Source organism: Melozone crissalis, unplaced genomic scaffold, assembly GCF_028551555.1.
Source record: "Melozone crissalis strain CALT ecotype California unplaced genomic scaffold, PUWL_Pcris_2 ptg000027l_1, whole genome shotgun sequence".
Classification (NCBI taxonomy): Eukaryota; Metazoa; Chordata; class Aves; order Passeriformes; family Passerellidae; genus Melozone; species Melozone crissalis.
This window is the reverse complement of record NW_026535805.1, coordinates 60,964,679-60,984,639: the sequence shown is the minus strand read 5'-3', so window position 1 is coordinate 60,984,639 and position 19,961 is coordinate 60,964,679. Positions and strand designations below refer to the sequence as shown.

General features: G+C 42.9%; 1 protein-coding gene across 1 annotated transcript; it reads left to right on the top strand.

Annotated features, from left to right (window-relative positions):
• Nucleotides 1-251: 251 nt before the first annotated feature.
• Nucleotides 252-19,871, top strand: ATP6V1C2 (ATPase H+ transporting V1 subunit C2). Its single transcript, XM_054279683.1, has 12 exons — nucleotides 252-1,012; nucleotides 2,158-2,225; nucleotides 8,511-8,596; nucleotides 12,657-12,751; nucleotides 13,442-13,533; nucleotides 15,117-15,215; nucleotides 16,256-16,324; nucleotides 17,274-17,366; nucleotides 17,776-17,869; nucleotides 18,206-18,303; nucleotides 18,724-18,853; nucleotides 19,676-19,871. Exons 1-12 carry the CDS (start codon nucleotides 884-886, stop codon nucleotides 19,769-19,771), a joined length of 1,149 nt encoding a protein of 382 aa, XP_054135658.1. The 5' UTR covers nucleotides 252-883; the 3' UTR covers nucleotides 19,772-19,871.
• Nucleotides 19,872-19,961: the final 90 nt, after the last annotated feature.

Here is a 19,961-nt window from a genome sequence, read left to right as displayed (position 1 = left end):
GGGCAGGTAAAGCGGCGGGGAGGAGAGGCAGCGGGCAGTGCCCCGCGGAGCCCCGGCTCCCCTCACAGCCGGGCTGGCAGCGCTCGGGCACGGCGCGGGTGCCGAGAGGCGTGTGCCGCACCCGCCCTGTCCCGCACACCTGAGAGCAGGACGTGTGGCAGGGATGCTTCGCGGGAGCTCGGGAAGGAACGGAGGATTGCGGTGTGGTGCCAGCTGCTCGCTCTCCTGCCCTCATCTCTTTGCTTCGTGCCACAGTAGTTGTCCCTCTGTTTTCGCTACTGTTCCATCTGTGTGGCTCTGCCGATACTGTCCTTGTACGCCAGAGCTTGCCTTCCTGCAGCTCCTTCCTATCGAGCCTGGGAAGAAAAAACACAGAGGACAGCAATATTCTGTGCTGCCAGTGGCACCTTTTGCAGCCTCTGTGTTTAGCAGAGGTCTTGCTTTCATTTTTCCTTGCAAATGTCCAACAATTTGAGAGAGAATATTTATCAAGCGGAAATTCTTTATTACTTTTGGGTGGTTTGGTGAAGCCCCCAAGCTCCCCAACAGGCACTGAACTTAAAGCGCAAGGCAAACGGAACAGGCTGGGAGGGAAAAGGGGAGGAGGAAGCTTAATTTCTTCATGCAGAAACTGGATGGAACAATCCTGAGAAGGAAGGAACAGCCACAATCTTTCCGTGACATTCTGGAGAAGGTCATGTTCCATTTCAGCCTGAGATGCACAACTGACTCACTCTCCTGGTGTTTCTGAAGAAAAGAAATCAGTGATCTGTTCTAACTCTTTCTGTTCTTAGGGAAGGACACATTTTGTGTGGTGCTCTTTTAGCCACTTACCTGCTTTGAGTTTCTACAGTGACCAGCAGTGAAGGGAAAATATTAGATCATGTCGGAGTTCTGGCTAATTTCTGCCCCAGGAGACAAAACAAATCTGCAGGCATGGGAGAGAATGAACACTGTGACATCTAAATCCAACCTGTCCAGCAACAGTAAATTCCATATTCCAGACTTAAAGGTAAGTGAGGAAGGGGGTTGTGTATGGGCAAAACAGCAGCATTAGCCAGTGCTAAAGACTTTTGGGATAAATATGAGATTTATCATTTGGGATAACATGCAGAGCATAGAAGGAGCCTGTGGTTGGGGAATGAGTTGTGTTCAGTCAACTGAAAATTGATCAGGGAGAAATAAGTCATTGTTCTTGAAGCTGAGCTTCACATTGGAAGGGTAGATGTATAAGGAGTAAACATGAGTGAGATGTTAAATAGCTGATCTATTGCATTCCATGTACAATGTGCTCCTAGTCATGAAAGTCAGACAGCACGGTACATCCTGGATTGCTAATGCAAAGGGAGCAGCTGACTATCCACAGCCATGGCAGCAAGACTACTGACAGAGAAAAGAGTGTTGCTTTTTGTGTGCACAACGAAGAGATTGATAAGATTTTTATCATCCATTGACCCTATTTTTGTCATCTGTGGACCTTACCCCACTGGTGGTGGTGAGAGTCTGCTTATGTTGAAGGAAGTAAAGCATTTGGAGTATCTGAAGATGCTCATTTGCATTCTATTTGTTCTATGTAAAATTTATTTCTTCTCTCTTAGATTGACCCAACATAATGTTGAGCTGGCAACATTACAAGAAAAGGTTTGACAATATGCTGCAATACCATAAATGTGGGGTTATGACTCACAGTGATTCAAAAAGCAGATGTTGGTCAGAAATGGCTTTGTGAGAGACTTGCTTTGGTAATAACAGAGAACACAGACACCCCCTTTTGAATAAGTGCTGCTTCCCTTTGTTCTCTTAGTACATCTGACTTGTTAGTATCTGTGCATTATTTGTGTGCATTTCCAGTCACTGTTTTGTCTGGTTAAAGACTATTCTATGGAGCTTGATGATAGAGGACAAAGTGAAAACAGGAAGAAAGACACTGACATGTAATCTTGAGATTACACATATTTTTTTCCTTTATTGGAAAAGGCTTTTTATGCCCTAGTTCTTGGGCAAAGGAATTGCTACTATTTTCCACCAAGTAAATAAGTTTCTGCCAAACTCTTAAATTCATGTGTACTAAGGACAAGTCAGTCCCCTTAAGGCTCTGCCAACAAAAGCCTTAGACAGAGTTGTGCATCTTTCACCTAATTCTCATCTTTTGCACAGGTGGGGACACTGGATGCTCTTGTTGGTCTGTCAGATGAGTTGGGAAAACTTGATACCTTTGCTGAAAGGTAAAATAGATCTTATTTACCACCTACAAATGAGAAACAGACATTGTTTTTATGGGATGGTATGTCCTTGTTTTCACCTTGGTCTGACTCAGTTCAGCCTGGACTGCAACTGGACTAAAGTGGATAGGCTTTGTTTAACCCTTGTGTTGATTGTCATGGAGTTATCACAAAGAAAGACTCATTCCTTAAAATTTAGATGAATTCTATCCACAGTTGCTTTGTCAGCACAGCAATCCATTCGAGTGGCAGTGCTAGGGAAGCTGTTTCTCATAAGGAAACTGTTTTAAATGGTGGGTTGTGGGGTTATTTGGTTTTGTGCTTTTGTTTTTGTTTTAAAGAACATCTTCCCACCTCATCCAGAAACTTGATAAAACAACATTTAGAGAATGTGAAGCCCTCCCTGGTCTTGTTTTGACAGAATATTTCTATTGAACCTTCTATCCCTTTTCAGCCAGATAGAGGACCTCTAATGATTATATTCATTTGAATGAAGTCCAGACTGCTCCCTCTCAGGCTTTTAAACTCCTTAAAAACCAGAATATTGACTCATATTGTATCAAATCTACTTAAGCAAAGACTCACATGTTCTCCTTGCTGACAATTCCCAAGTTTGCCTTTTGGGACAAACTGACCTGGGCATACAAAAGAATAATGTAGTACAGCAAGCTAAGAAAATGACAGGTTTTAAGATACTTCATGGCACAAGGCAGACTTTGAGGCAGTGAAGGTATAAGCTGCTGGGTTTTTCTGCTTTGTTCTACTTTTTGCTTTGGCAGCTTACCTAGTTTTGGTCACAGACACATGCGTTAGCTCTGGGTCTTTTTGCCTTTTTTCTCCCAGTCCAGACTGGTAAGCATTTTCTTGTCTAAATATGCTCAATCCTTTCATAGATCTTTGTGTGGCAGTTGCAAAGAAATACAGAAACCCTGATATAAACTATGCATCTATGCTAGGCAGTTTAGGTGAATGTTGGTCTGCTAGAATACATTTCTCCATAGCATTTTTTTTCCTGATTTTCCTAGTGCTACACAAGAATTGTATTAGAATGATTGCATATGATAATTCTGGGTTGCACACAAGATGGATCTTTTAGAATCGTAGATATGATTCATATCTCGAGTTGAAATGGTCCCATCACCATCATTGAGTCCGACACCCTGCTCCTCACAGAACTACCTAAAACTAAACCATACTGATTCTTCAGGACTTTAAGCAAGGCAAAGCAACTTAATTTATCAACAAAACCATCTCCATTGTGACCCTGTCAAAGATACTGCCCCATATTCTTTGTAACATGTTCCAGCTGCTTCTTCAATTGTAGAGATTCTTGAGGAAGTGGGAAGGAGGGCAAATTTGGGAAGAGACAGTGCCCATACCTGCTATCTGTTCTAATGGAAAGTGTTGGATGATCCTTGTGGATCTCTTCAAACTCAGAATATTCTGTGATTCTGTGTCTCTAATCAGGGTACCAGATAGGAAGCAGCTGTGTGTTCTGGGTTTGAGGGCTGCCAGAAATTATCAGAACTGATTTTTCAGAAAGGCATAACTAATTCCTAGCTTTGTGAAGCATTAGGAGTTCTGAAAAGCTGAGTTCAGAATCCATGTAAGATCATGGAGGGCAGTTAGAAGTGAAATGTCAGTAGGAGCTCCTTAGGCTCACTGGCTCCTGTTATCTTTGTCTTTACTTGCCAGCACAATACAGCTGCTTGTTCAAGCTGAACACCACTTTACTGCACTAATTGTCCCTTTAATGCCAGTAATGACTCTTACCCTCTGATGGGCTCTGGGGACACGGAGCAAAGGGGTCAGTGAGGCCCATCCACTGTAATCTGCTGAGGCAAGGGCTCTTCCTGTTTGTCTCATTTGCCTGTCAAGATAGGTAACCAGGAAAGATCAACAAGATTTAAAAATAAGAAATATGTTTTAAAAAATAAGAAGAATGCGTTATAGTAGTAACAGAGAATAACAGAATTATCAGAGGTATTAGCAGACTGAGTCCTACAAGGACATACAAAAGCATTTTGCATAAAATAAATGCCTCGGGTTTTATGTGTAAACCCTTGTGATTCAAGGGTTAAAATGCCAGGCACTCTCACTTGGTTGAAGTAAATGGCATCCAGAGGGTTACAAGCCTGTTCAGATGACCTGAGCATTTATGTTCCTGGTTCTGTGAAAGAGCTGCCTGCTGAACTGTTGCTGGATAAACACAGCTGCCAGTAAAGCCAGGCAGTGCAAACCTGTCAGCGCTGCCTCCTGCCAGGACAGCAGAGAAGGGGCAAGAGTTTGCAGGAGCTATTGTTTCCACATACTTTTATTATTTATTTACACAGGGAGGAGGAGTGTTTTTCCATGTCATCCTGTGGTAGCATGGAGCTCTCTCAAAAGCTGACAGTTTCCTGGGTCACTCTTACCCAGGGGTTCTCTCTGGTCCTGGGTCAGTGGCATACCTGGGAGTGGCCTCAGATTGCAGGACTTCTGCTCCCTGCAGTGTTTTGGAGGCCTGGTGGGTAGCACCCTTTCTTTCTCAATGTCATTTAAAGTGTGTTAGACTTTTTTTTTTTTGGAAGCTAAAGACATTGCACAAGACATAATAGTAGGTTAAATGGAGTTACTCCCTTTACAGATTTTTATTACTATTTCTTGAAGCAGTTTTGTTGAAACTCTCTTTTTATAATGCATCATTTGATCACGATATTTGCTCAAGGTGGGATTCATCTTATCTAAAGGCAGAGATCTGATACTTGGCTGTGAAAACTGTCTATCGTTGGATGTCAGTATAGTCAGTGGGGCTCCACCAGGGGTCTGATTCCTGTCATTTGCTACAGACATCAGTGGTGTGGAGGGGATAGGTTCTGTCTTTGCATGGGAAGTATATTGGGTGAGTGAATCCCACTTGCTTTCACAGGATGCAATGCAAGGCACAGAGGCTAGGGCAGGACTGGAGAACATTCCTGTGGTACAGCATATTACACACAGTGTGACTGTATCCTGCTGCAGGGACCATGGCATGTGTGGGTGGAAAGGGAGCCAAGCCTTGCCTGGGCAGGTAGGACTGTCAGCACACACCTGTCCCCCACTCTGTATCCGTGGAGAGGCCAGAGCTGTCTCCCACCTGTCAGTCAGCCACCAGATGCACTCAAGAGTCGTGGAAGCAGCCCAGGCCCTTTGGAGAAGCTGCTGGTTTATACATGTCCCTGTGAACTGCTTTCTCCATAATGTCTTTAACCTCTGCTGTGCTGTTGGTTTTACCAACTGCTGTCTCGTTATGTGTTCTTTGGGCTCTTGGAGCATCTTGAAGGAGACAAAACCCAGCTCTAGCTACAAGCTGAAATTTGCAGGAGTGCTTGGTAAGGTTGCAATTGTCAGGGAAGCTTTGCCTGGATCCCTCAACCCCCCCACAGCCTGAGTGTGGGAAACATGTGCTGTACCCTCACAACCCCCAGATGAGTCCCTATGGGGCTGCAGCCAGGTGGTGAAACACTGCAGCAGATCTGAGAAAGGGAGGTGAACTGGAGCACAGTGGTATAGATTCCTCCTACAGGCACTCTGAACTGCATCTGTCTAGGGTCATGGGGAGAATGATTTGGGTTGAAAGGCTACTTTAAAGATCCTCTGGTTCCAACTCCCTGCCATAGGCAGGAAAACCTTTCATTAAACTAGGTTGCTCAAACCCCTATCGAGCCTGGCCTTGAATGCTTCCAGGGGCTGGGCATCCACAACTTCCCTGGGCGACCTGTGCCAATGCCTCATCACCCTCATAGTAAAGAATTTCTTTATATCCAGTCTAAATCTTAGTTTAAAATTGTTGCCTCTTGTCCTGTCACGATAGGCACTGGTAAAAAGCCTCTGTCCAACTTTCTTATAGGAGCCCTTTATATATTGAAGTCACAAGATCTTCTCTTCTTCAGACTGAATTGACCCCAAATAGCACAAATTTTGAGTACTGCACTCTGGGCAGCATCAACAACCTCAGACTTTTCCTAGCTGTCAAAGGATTGGAAAACCTTTCCCAAGACTCTAAGTTTCTTCACAGTAACATAGATGCAACTGCTTTGCAGCACATGAAAGAAAAATCCTATTATCTAACACTTTCGTGGTATGTATACCTGGCCCAAAGTCTCTTTTCTGCTCTTGAAAACCACAGGATTGGTCACAACACCACATTGTCCAACCACATAACACAATGTCCAAACACTGTAGATGCCTTTTCAGTCTCCAGCTCATCTGCAGCTGTAGCAGTCTCCTCTTAGTAAGGAAAGGAAGAGACATGGAGCAGAAGTGAAACCTGCTGTTACACTCCCTGTCACAAGGCCAAGGATTATGTCCACTTTGTGTCTCTGCCAATTTAATGGTCAGGCAGTAACCTTGTAGCTTCAGGGTTCTATACAAGGTGTAGTCAACCTCAGACAGTTAGGGAACTGCAGGCCAAATTCTGTGAATACCTTTGAGTGCAGAAGGATACTTAAACAACCAGAGAGTTCTGCAGCCTGTATGAGACAGGTACTTTGACTAGAGACAGGGGGGACTACTGCTAGAGGGACTCGATTAATCCATTTCTTAAAACGGGCAAAGAATAAGTGGCACTGTTGTCATACATAGTGCAAGAGTTCTACTGTCATTACATTACAAGGGTTCCATATTGCCAGAGTTTCATACCTCCTTGGTGTTTCTTGTTGGCAGCTCCTCCAGGCACTGACTCTTCCTTGTCCTCACAGCAGCAACTGACTCCAGTTCCCCTCAGCCAACCGATCCACTCTTTTATTAACACTCTGCTGATTGGCTGCAGCTGCGGCCTGTTAACATCAGGGCTGCTCCTAATCATTAATAATTGGTTCAGCTGCAACTCTTTAGGGGTAGGATTACTTTCTATACTACCTGTATTTAGTCATGCTCTATCCCTCTACAATTCCCCCTTTTTCTTTTAATTATGGAGTTGCAGCATTTCTAGAAGGGCATATTCAAATAAACTAACATTATGACACATTCATATATTTCATTTAGAACTAAGAGTTACACAAATGTTCAGACAACATATTATAGTACAAATATATATATTTCTGAGTGTTGGTTCAGTTTTGCAGCTTTTCTTGGTTTACAAAGTACTTATCTTCAAAATCTTTTATACTCATATTTAATAAACACTAATACCTGCAATTGATGTATTTTACCAATAGTTTAGTATCCAAGTCCTTTTCCCCAAATCCACAGGGTTATATAATTGAGTCCTGTTTCCCCAAATCCACAGGATTATATAGTTTAGTTCTGAATCTACGGGGTCACATACTTTAGTATTTGAGTCCTTTTCCTCAAATCATGTTAGGGTCACCATTTGTTGTCATTATAGTGCAAGAGTTCCATTGTCATTACATTGCAAGAGTTTTGTAGATCCTTGGTGGTTCTTGTAGGCAGCTTCTCCAGGCACTGACTCTTCCTTGTCCTCATAGCAGCCAACTGACTCCAGTTCCCCTCAGCCAACCAATCCACTCTTTTATAACACTCTTCAGATTGGCTACAGCTGTGGCCTGTTAACATCAGGCCTGTTCCCAATCTCTAATAATTGGGGCTCAGCTGCAACTCTTTAGGGGGTAAGATTACTTTCTATACTACCTTTACTTATGTTCTACCCTCCTACATGGCACAGTGGAGACTGTGTTCTCTAGGGGAGTCTCTGCACAAATCACTATTGTGGACTGGGTGGAAGGATTTGAATCTAGCTCTCCTACACCTTAAAGGAGTGTCTTGTCCACCATGCTGAAAGAGAAGAGAGAAGGAGTCCTGCAAAGAAAAGTAATAAGAAAGAAATTCCCCATCAAGCAAGATAACACTGCTATTTTCCCCTGAGTATTTTCTGAGAACCTTTTCTCAGCGAACCCTAAGAATGTCTTTAGCATCCTATGGAACAGATCTTTAGTCAGTGTCTATATGTAGCCTCCTTTGCCTTCATTGCCTTGGGGGTTTTAAACATGAGTTTCTTGCCATTCTTGCCTTCTGGTTTCTGCCATGCATAAAATGAGTATACAAAAGACTGAATCTTGATATTCTGTAAGTCCAGAACACAGGCAAAATGACATTACCTATGTTTTTGCAGAGATCAGTGTATTTAGAGGTAAGACATTTAGTTCTGCATTGTGTCCTAGATTTTTTATTATAATTTGAATTGCAAATTAACCTGCCTTGCTTCAGAAATGTTTTGTTTAGGCATTTCTGTGTTTATTAGATCACTGTGAAACTGTTTTTAAATAATTTTGTTTCTTCACTAACAAAGCTTCTTTTGTTACACTTAAGTGTAATAAAGAAAATAGCCCAGTACATAGGAGAAGTTATGGAGGACTCAAAAGACAAAGTCCAGGAAAATCTTCTGGCCAATGGAGGTAGGTGCTGTGAATGTGGGGGTTTAAATGCATTGATGCTGCTTTTGCTTGCTTCAGAATATGAATATGTGGAATTGAAACCCTCACACTTCAGAAAGGACAACCATCAGCAACATTTTATAAGAACGTGTCTAGCCTGCTCCCATTTTTCTCAGCAGAAGCTAACTTTGGAGTGAAGATGAAAGTAAGAGACATCCTTGTTCACTCCTAACATGACTTAGCACACTCCTGTGCCCTGCCTGGGCTTGATTTCTTAAGGGCACCTAAATCACATTCTGTATGGCTGTGTGACAACTGTCAGTGATCTGTCAGTAATTTGCATTCCCCAGCTATTCTGGAAAAATACAACAAAATTGGATGTGGTATGCATGCTGATTACAGACTCACAGCATGATGCTTTTGGATAAACTAAGAGTGTACACTCCATCTCCCTTTGTCTGCAATGTTATACTTCAGACCTGTATTAATAAAGGATGGGGAGGAAGTTCTTTTAGAAATGTCCTTGAATGATATAAAACTGATGTTTGATGGGTGCAACTGTTCGAGAAATACAATAATCCCATTTACTGTGTTTCAGGGCTAAAGGATAAAATGAAATGTCTCCAAAGTATGTTGAGGACTGATGGTTGTGGTGTTGTTCCATGCATGCATTTGTGTATATTAGTGCTAGACACAAGTCTTGGTCTGGTTGTAGAGATACAGTGATCAGGTTACGATGGATTTCTCAAGTAACAACCTCGTAGCTTGATCACGATATCCCTATGACTTGAGAAACAACAGGTTTCATTAATTTCCTCTGTTTCCCCTTTTTACACCATTTTTTCCCTATCAGCTCTGCATGTGTTCTATTAGAAGGATATGGAAATTGCTTGCATGTCTTACTAATTTCCTCTGTCTGGGGTTGGTCATCCAAACAAATCATATTGAATTAGGGCATTAACCTTTTTAAGATTACTGACTGCATCTTAAAAAATGAAGTCAGCTTTAGTATATGAGGATTCCCCTAATATATTCCAGTGTCAGTCTTCATAAGCTTCAGCAACTTTACTGGACCAATTCTTCCTCCTTCCCTTTCTGATTAGTAAAAGAACTATAAAGTTGAACACTTTCTTGAGGCTGTGAAATCAGAACCAAAATTATAAGACATGATTTATTGTTGCACAGTCCTGTTTCATACTATTTGACCATCCCAAGATTATTTTAAGTAACACTGGCTTTAGCTCACTTGTATATAACCCCACTAGCAGTTTGGTAGTGGCTATGTGTCTAAAAAGTTTTTTTGCTAGATTTTTAGGAACGAAAATGCAAAATAGTAAAAAATACAGCACTTTTAGTTACATGAACTTGCACACACACACAACTTTCTAGTGGATAGCAGTTGAAAGCAGCCACATGCAAATTTTCCTCTTATAGAGGGAAATGTGTGCTGGTGTAATATAGAAACTTTTAATATATCATAACAGCATAAACAACCTTTCTTGAAATGTAAGTAAAGCTGTCCTTCAAAGATTCGTACCACATTCTCTTCCATTTATGGAAATGTTAAACCTAAATGAATTTAAAAAATTGGTAAGTGGTGGAGCCATCCTTATAGTGAGCCCAAAACAAAGCAAAATGGGAAGCATAACAATTTTGAAGAATTGAGTGTTTTGGAGAGGAAGTATTTAACATTGTGTTTTAGAGCTGGTATGTAAGTTAGATTATGAGACATGCAGGCTGTGGGTTCCCTGGGCAGCTGTGAGCTGGTGGGAATCATCTCTCCTGGGTGGGCGGCTGTGCGAAGCCTTTTAGAAGTGACTCAACAGGTTCCATAAATGAGGGGTGCCATTCCAGGAGCATCAGGGTGCTGGGGCTGCTTGGCATTTTAAACACAGCTGTGCTAGTGTGTTCACAGTAGTTTGTTCCATCCCCAGGATCAGGCTGCTTAACTAACCTGCACCAGTGCCAGCTAGCACTGGCATGCTCACTCAGGAGTGAGCTTGAAAAACTGGGCTGAGAACTCAAGCAGTGCTCAACTGCCCAACATTTGGAAGCTGCTGAGATTCAAGGAATGTGAGGCTAGAAAGGACACGTGAGGTTCTTCAGGGAACTTTTATATCTCATCAGCTATAAATTGGTCAGTGTCTGTCTTTAAAGAGCCTGTGTCTGCAAAGCCTGAGCACACAAGCTTAGAAGAAAGGCAGCAGGGTGAAATCCTTGTGTTGTGTACCCTGTGCTGAAAATGCTGTGTCAGCTTGGTTGCTGAAGTATTTTTGACCTGTCTGCCTTCCCCACAGAGATCACGAGCAAGCATCAACAGAGAAGTGTGCATGCAGCAGCTGTGTCATAGCTCTCCCAGTCTTCTGCCATTTTGCCCCTTTTCTACACCCTCCCTGTGCAGGAAAATTTGCTCATTCCTGATGGGGTATCAGCAGGAAGGGTTAGATCTTTGCCCTATGACTCTTGACCATTGAATGTGGGGGACATTGACACAGCTGTGGTTTTGCAAGATGGGGAGAACACTGCTATGGCAAGGGCTCTCTGCCTTCCAGGCAGTTTATCTCTTGCTAAGAAGCCTATTTCTCCTAACATAAGATTTTCCATGCTTTGGAAATCTAATAGGGTAAACTGACTCTGTTGTGGGGTGAGAGAAGCCCATGGAAAGGATAGTACTCTCCTGCCAAGGGTATTCAGTATCACCTGAGACTGCAGAGTACCCTCAGCCTGGTAGTATGGCAATTACACAGTTTTTCACATTCCTTCTCATGCATCTTGGTTTAACTAAACCTCAAAGTCCAGCCCATAAGAAATTGTGCTCAGACCTTGCTGTGGGACTGAATTAACTCTCTGAACAAGGCAGCAAAGAACACTGAAGTGCCCCAGCATGCATGTCCTTTTACTTAGCACCTTGAGCTTGTTTTGCTCCCTATCACCTTAGAGCAACTTCCCAGACATTCTCCATGTCTACCCTCCTGGTCTGGAAAGAAGCCCACCCTTTAGGTGACATGCTTCTGGCCTCCTTGTCTAGACCTTGAGACCCTGCCTGCCACCTTCCCCTTGTCTCCCTAACTTTCTGGGGGGGCAGTTCCAGCCCTTCTCATTGTGGCAGGATGCATGACTTTACCCCATCCTAGAAAGGTCTGCAAGAACACTCTGTAGTGGTGAGTTCAGCATCCAAAGGCTCTCAGGACTCAGACAAAGAGCTGTTTGATTTCATGAGCTGCTGGAGGAAAATTCTTTATTTGGTACCATAATGTAAGCCTAATGTTTCCTAACATTAAGAGCCCTTGATCTTCAAACAGTGAAACAGGAAAACCTTGTTCTAGGAGCTGGGTGTTGTATGTGTTCATTTCCCCTTCATTCTGGAAAGATGCTGTGGGTCCCTGTGGTCCAAGGATGCTTTGTTTTGAGGGTTGCATGCACAGGTCCTTGCTGTGAATTTCTCTTCTTGGATGCTGTGACTGGATTTATCTATGATATAAATAGCCTCTAGCTTTGTGTGAAATGGCGACCTCTGTGTGCAAAGTCAATGAGGAATTCCTCATCACACCTGCATTTGTTTGATTTCTAGTGAGCACTTGACTGAATCACAGAGAAGTGACATCTGCTACAGTCTTAGTACCTTTGATCAGGCTCTCAGCAACCCTGAATATTACTGCTGATCCTGGGCACAAAGTATTTTTCTGATAGCTGTTGCTGGGATTAAATTCAGGCATATTGCAGAAATCTAGATTGAGATTACACAAAACTGTTTTTACTGTGAAGAAGAGTAGCTGTACACTGCTGTGTCCCACTGATACAGATAATTTTACACTTTCTCTGTACTTTTAGATGTAATGCAAAAAATATTTTTGGTTTAACTTTTAACTTTTGGAGATGTTTAGGAAGTTGATTAGATTGGGTCATCTGTGCATATTTGATCTAGATCAAATCTCTATAAGAATTGAGAAGTAGGCTGCTGGTTTTTAATGCTCTGAAGTTAATCAGAGCTATGCCTAAGCTATAGCTGGGGACTACTCCCCAAAGCTTGACCTGCCATCTGGTACACTATCTGCTTTCATGCATCTCTTTTTATTTTCAGTTGACCTCATTAGCTACCTGACACGGTTTGAGTGGGACATGGCCAAATACCCCATAAAGCAGCCACTGAAGAATATATCAGAAGCATTATCAAAGGTAAATTGTACTCCAGATTTTAAGATGTCAGCATGGGGAAGTGTGTCTTTTGACTAGTTGAGATCCCTCCCCTCATGGTGGGAGAGGAGCCTTTGCCTTTGGTTTGGGCAGAAGCACACACTTTGTACTAAAGCAGTTGATATTACTATTGCAGTATAAATTAAAATAATGATACGTATATTGAAATTTATCCAGTCTGTAAGTATATGGTCCTTTATCAGATTCACTAGAGTACATTGATATGTTTTGTGCACTTTAATCCCCTCCATTGTAATTTTCTTTTTTTTTTTTCATATACTGCCATATTATTCTCCACTTCAGAGGTGTTTTTCATGAAATTGTTAGTCTGACATTAAATCAAAAGCCTTCAGGCTGAATGAATTATTTACACTCTCAGTTCATTCAGAAAGACATGATGTGTTGTTGTTCAATGTAGGTAAACAAATAAAACCATGAACTTGCCCCTTAGGTACAGCTCTAGCACACCAACAGCAGCAGCTGACTGAACCCCACTTTCTGCAGAGGCCTTTGCCCCAGGGGAGCTCTGACCCTGGTTCTCTCTTGGCCACAGGCTGGTGGTTTTAGGAGAGCTGGCAGCTGTGTCTCTGTGTTAAGGTGGTAGTTGTGGGACAGAGGGGAGAGCGAGGCCTCAAGCACTGCATTGACTCCCTTTTTTTCACTTTGTTTTAGCAAGTGACTCAAATAGAAGCAGATCTGAAGACCCGATCAGCTGCGTACAACAACATTAAAGGAAATTTGCAAAGCCTGGAGAAGAAAACAATGTAAGTATTTTGCTTTGGGGATGCTGTTGCTGGCTGAAACGTGGGCAGTGTGTGCTCACACCCATTGCTGTGTTCTGGTGGGAACAACTTTTCCAGCTTTAGAACATGCTGAGCATTTAGAGACTCAGTGAGAACAGGTGGTAGCTGGTGTGGTCAGCATATCTAAAAATCAGCTCAGGGAGACTGAAGTTCCTAATAGGATTTTATTGACATTGTGAGCAGGCAGTCTTGGAAAAAGTTAACTGTTTTGCTCTGATGGGACTTCAGGGAGTCAGAAATTAGATGAGCTGTGTCAACTGGTGGATTCCTTTGCCACATGGAGCTGTGCCCGATGTTTTGAACAGCATTTGCAAAGCTCCAAAGGAAACAGCTCTGTCTTTCTTGATCCTGCACCTCATTAGCATCCCACTTATATTTTTGTTTTCTTTTTTTCCTTCTGTTGGTTCAGGTAATGCACTCTTCAGGCTTCCCAAATGTTCTCTCTCCTGTCTTCATCTGCTTATGGTCTTTGCCTATGTCAGTGGTGACACCTGGGGTTTTTTTTTCTAGGATATTACTAGGGAGAATGGTAAAATCCAGTAAGCAGTAAATTTAAAACAACTTTGATGATGCTGTGCAAGCCCTTACCCAACACATGCTCACATATACTATTGTTCCTACTAAGGATTGGGCACAGGGCACAGGTGGCTGCCTGCTGGCCAGGGCTCCAGCAATTTGCAGAGGGAGAAGAATGGAGACCTCATGGCCAGGGACAATTCTCCTTGTCATCATTCCATCCATCTTTAAATGCTGTCAACTCTGGTGTCCACCAGTGCTAGATAGCTTGGGTTGAGCAAACATTGAATAAGTTAGCAGCCAGTTAGTTAATATTTAGACTGGCCCAGGGAACCTCAAACCCAAACCTACTAGTTTAGGTCCTTCTTCACTCCTGCCCAGTGACAGGGAGGGCAGCTCCTATTCACACCTAGTGCTTTCCAGCCACATGGGAATTAATGTGATCAGGTGGGCTTAGTGTGTGGAGACCTCCTGCAGGTCCCAGCTGTGCATGAGACTGCTGCTCTCGCTGCTGTTCAGCAGGAGTGTCTCAGCCTGCTGGTCCACAGCAGTCCAGGAATGCCAGGTTGCTGTGATGGCTTAGGTCTGTACATACATGGTTCACTCTGCCTGCAGCACAGTCACACCAGCACACCAGCACAGTCACACAACAGGCTTCCTGAGAAAGCAGGTGCTTCCCGCAAGATGCGGTGATGACTGGGAGGAGATGTGCACTTCCCAAGTATTTACACCCTTGCTGTAAAAACAATAGCAGCAGAATGGCGAGTTTTACACAAAGGGCATAAACTGGCCTTCTGCTAGTCATCAATATTGTGTCCTTTAGTATTAGTTACTTTTTGAGTCTTTTAGTTGCAGTAAAAATAACAGAACAGCTATTTAAGAAGTGTAGCTGTGTCCTTTAGCCACCTCTTTCTGGGCCTTCTTCTACCCCAGTATAGATTAGCATCTCCACCCACAGCACAATGCCCCCAATGTTGCACTGCTGAGTTCCTGCTACTGTTATTTTTACTTTGTTTTCTTCACCGTAGGGGAAATCTGCTGACCCGGACCCTGGCAGACATTGTGCACAAAGAAGACTTTGTTCTCAATTCCGAGTATCTTATCACGCTGCTCGTCGTGGTGCCAAAGTAAGGCAGCAGTGGGTGGCACTGAGTCCCAGGCCTAAGCACCACAACCAGGTGACACCTGGTCAGGTTGGGGCAGCTCGTGAGTGCCCTGCTGGGACACAGGTGGAGCCCTTAGCAGAGAAGAAAGAACAATTTCTGCCAAGAGTGGTGCTAGCACAAAAGAGGGAGATAAAGACTGTGCCAAAGCTGGAGCAGGACAATTGGCCTGAGGGTTCTTCGTGGTTACAAGTGGGTTCTCAGTCTTCTGATAGGAATAGTATGAGCTAAAAGAAAACCAGATTTTGACTGCAGCCTAGCCAGTCTCTAAAAGGAATTAGACCTGTTCAACTCACACTCTCTCTCTGCTGGCTGTACCTTTGTAAGTGGGGTACATAGGATGACTGCTAACAATGGGCAAGTTACACCATGTTCTTCTCAGAGCCCTACACAAAACTTTTCCTCTCCATATAGCCCTGTCCCAACACACACATACAGCACCATCACTCTTCTGTCTCTGAGAAACAGGTTGCAAAAAGCTATCTGAGGTATGTTTGTTAACTTCATTATGTGAGTTTATTCACGCTAAAAAGAGACTTCTCTCTTTGCAAACTCCTACCATACCCTTGTTCCTTTCTCACAGGGCTGGCATTCACCACGAGTGCAGTCTAGCACCAGATCAGCTCTGGGATTGCACATAGCAGATGTAGCACACCTACCCATGGACCAGAGCGGCTTGTGCAGGGGTCCTGGAGCATGGGACACTGTGTGGCAGCCTGGAAGTATATGCCATGTTCTTCCCACCATCAATTTCCTGATACTGACCCTTCCTCAAGCCAAGATCCAAAGTGAAGACAGCCTGTAGTATTGAGGGAAGCATCTCCTCAGCTGGTGACTAGGAGAGGAAAGGATAGGAGAGGCTTAATGCATTTTAGTGATATAACCAAGCACAAAGAGTTCAACCCTTCTACCCTAAGTTATTAGCATAATTAACTACATATATCAACATTTGCTTTCCAGTATATAGTATTTATTTACTGTGCTTTGTTTTGTGTTGCTCAAAGGTCAAGCTACGTACAGTGGCAGAAGACCTATGAATCACTCTCAGATATGGTAGTACCTCGCTCCACCAAGTAAGTGAAATTCCAAATTAAGCTCTGTGTTTGTTTCAGAGATCCCTGTCTTGTTTCAGCCCCTCAAACTGGTGGATCCTAGAGGAAATCACTAGTCTAAATGCATAGGCTCCACATTAATATATTTGCAATTCAAATAGAAATTAGTTTGTTGAAGGAAAGTACAGATGAAAGAAAGAAAGGTCAGGGTTTTTTACAATTAGCTTCTCTTTTCCAGTAATCTATTTGTTTTTACTTTCAACCAGACTGTTGCTTCTTTTTGTGTAAAACAGGCAATTTATTACATTAATTGAGGCATAGTTCAGACATATGCAATCATATAGAGCTTTATGGAAAGTACTTTATAAAAAGATGAAACACTAAATATGCATTTTTAATTGCTTCCTGTTGTAGCATAGAATAATTCAGCATACTGTTATTTGAACTAGCAAAACCCATATTAACTCATTCTTTCACCTTGGGTAAAAAAATCTTTCCTAGGACTTAAATATTCCATTACTTAGCTCATGCAGACTATGAGATCCAGTCCAGGGCACAAAAGCTGACCATGGTATTACCTGAAATGAAGAAGGTGGAAAGCATAGAGAAAGAAACAAACTGTCTTAGAGAAAGAAACAAACTGTCTTGTCTACTGCCTGTGACGAAAACACAAGTGCATGTAAAGTTGGGGGAATGTTCCCAGGAAACACAGAAAAATCAGGCAGGAAGAATGTGTGTGTATTCAGTGGGCTCAAGAACTAAACCAATTGAGTTTTACATTGAGATAGAGTAGCCAGTGCAAGTAGAGTCGTTGTTTCCTATTTCTGTCACAGCAGTTTTGAAAAAGCAGGGTGTTGTTCAGTATCATAAACGAAAATAGAAAGAATTGCAAAAGAGGAAGATGAGGTAGGTAAAAAAGGCATGAGGGATTTGCCATGTCAAATCACAGCAGTGGATTTTCCTCCCACAGAATGATTGCTGAGGATGCAGAGGGAGGACTCTTCACTGTGACCCTATTTAGAAAAGTGATGGATGACTTTAAGGCTAAAGCCAGGGAGAACAGGTAAGAAGCCCTGACTGCTGGGGAGGGCAGGCTAGCAAGAGATGAGGATCGGGTGAGGCTTGTTGTGTGTGCAGGATGCTGAATCCATCACTGGTTTTAGGACTTCTTGACTGCTTGTGTTTCTGTTGGTCCTAAAGCCATTGAGAAGGCAGGGTGGGAAGGAGCTGTGGTAGCAGAATGAGTAATCCTGTTCTTCAAGCTCCAAGTTACAGATGCTGGAATTACGCTTTCTGCTCTCATTCTGTTGGCTTTCTGGGGGTGATTTCAACTCCTACCCTCCCCACACTTTAACTTGTTAAATGGCGTAAATGGCTAGCAGCTTCCCATACTTGCTTCTCCTTGTTAAAAAGAAATGAGTTTCACATTGCCTGGACTAAGGCTTGTGAGAGCAAATGTCATTCAATTGTAGGTTCATGGTTCGAGAATTTTATTATGATGAGAAGGAACTGAAATGTGAAAAGGAAGAGCTGATGAAATTAGCTTCTGACAAGAAGCAACAATATGTAAGTAGCACCTTGTGAGTTGGTGGCCCACATAGTGGCAGCCTTTGCTACCAGGGTGCCTAAACACCTCTCTCAGAAATGGCTTTATGGTTCCAACTGTCTCTGGTGAGCTCATTTAGCCCATAAAACTGAGGCATATATAATGATAATAATAAAATTATCATAATTAAGAAAAATAATGATTTGGCCAAGGTCACTTGAGTTTCTGATAGACTGGGAGCTACTATCAGGCTGTCTGGGAAGTATCCCAGCAGTCCATGATGGCCTCAGTGGCAGTGCTGGCTATGGAGCTGCTTCACTCAGCGAGGGGATCACAGCACTGTTCTGGTCTCACAGGGCCCCTTACTGCGCTGGCTGAAGGTGAACTTCAGTGAAGCATTTGTGGCTTGGATTCATGTGAAAGCCTTGAGAGTTTTTGTTGAATCTGTCCTGAGGTGAGTACACACAGAGTGCAGGCAGAGATTCCTGGGGAAGTCAAAATGTACAGCTCTCTTCCTGGTGCAGGTCCTTTGTGGGAAGAACCCTTACTCACCTTGTTTTGTCTTGCTCGAGGTGTGTGCCTTACACACTCCATTCCAGAAGCTCACAGCAGACAATATAGACGTCCACAAAAAAGGTGACATACAAATCTGGTGAAAAACGATTTTTTGGGGGTACTTACAGGGAAGGGGAAAACAGAAAGACACTGGTTAGTTGACTTTTGGCTTCAAAAAGAAAAGGCTTTCCAATAAGGAGGCAGTGTTGTTTCTGCAACACACAACCAGTGGGCATGCCTGGAGGCTGAGGAGGGAGAAGGGCACGAGCAGACAGCTGTGGTCCTTCCCAGCAGGTGATCAGCTATCTTGTGTTCCAAGGTACGGCCTCCCTGTGAATTTCCAAGCAATGCTGCTGCAGCCAAACAGGAAGTCTGTGAAGCGCCTGAGAGACGTCCTGAACGTGGTCTTCAAACACCTGGATGAAGTTGCAGCAGCAAGTATAATGGATGTATGTATTTGGACTGCAAGTGCCCATGCTGTAGCTTCTCTCAGCTTAGCTGAATGAACACTTCCACTGTCCTGGGGTTAGAGCATGCATCTGCTCACATCTTCCAATGATAGGAGTCCTGGATGCAGCTCTAAGCCCAGCTGGTTACAGACTGGATTAGGGTAAACTCAGATTATGATGCAGATGCAGAGAGATTGCTTATATTTTCTGTTGAAGCATCTGATGTTTACAGCTACCAGAACAAAACAGGTCTGCTCTACACTTTTTATGTAGGTGAACAGCTTTTTATGGCTATTCACCTACATAAAAAGCTTAAAATCTACTATAAACATTCAGATCAACACAAGCAAGAAAAATTAATTTGAAACTAAAACCTAGGACTGTCACACCTCTGTCCTCTGTAAAAGGCTGTCATTTATAAATAACTAGGCCTTCAACAAGCAGCAGTACTTGCTTTCTCCTTCCCCATACCTTGAATTACAATTTGAAACAATTTAGGCTAAAGCAATAAATGAGGTAGCAGGCCTTCAGAACAGCCTAAAACCAGCAAGTGGGTCACATTGCAGGAAGGGAACACAGAGATGAGTTGCTGTGAGCTGAAGCATACATGAAATTCATAACAGCACAGGCATGAATTCTCAATGCTAATTACATTAGGCAGCCTGAAACAAGAAGCAGAGCAGATTCTCAGTGAATTCCCTACCTTAAGCATGGCACATACAAAGCTCCATTGCACCTGTGGGAAAGGAGCACAAAAGCAATCCCCTGGAGCTTGGAACTGCGCAGGTTTACTGGTACTAAAGTGGTTACTTCCTTTTGCAGCCTGGCATGGACATCCCCGGGTTACAACTGAGCAATCAAGAATACTATCCTTATGTCTATTTCAAGATTGACCTCAGTCTTCTTGACTGCAGTTAAAGAAGAATTGCTCAAGCTTTTCATCTATTAAGTTTCAAGACTGTCACGTTACTGTAAAACAATCTTTAGCTGCTGAAAGTCAAATTAAAATGCAAATACTGTAGCAGGATGAGCTTCCTACCACTTCTAGTAATTTTTAGTGTCTACAGTAAAAGTTATCTCTTATTCATAGTTTTACAAAAACATATTT

What these genes read in the sequence shown, in the direction of transcription:
- ATP6V1C2 (XM_054279683.1), top strand. Translation starts at nt 884, where the DNA reads ATGTCGGAGTTCTGGCTAATTTCTGCCCCAGGAGACAAAACAAATCTG. An exon ending in TATCAGAAGCATTATCAAAG is followed by an intron (nt 12,752 to 13,441) that starts GTAAATTGTACT and finishes ACTTTGTTTTAG; the next exon opens with CAAGTGACTCAAATAGAAGC. An exon ending in GCTAAAGCCAGGGAGAACAG is followed by an intron (nt 17,367 to 17,775) that starts GTAAGAAGCCCT and finishes ATTCAATTGTAG; the next exon opens with GTTCATGGTTCGAGAATTTT.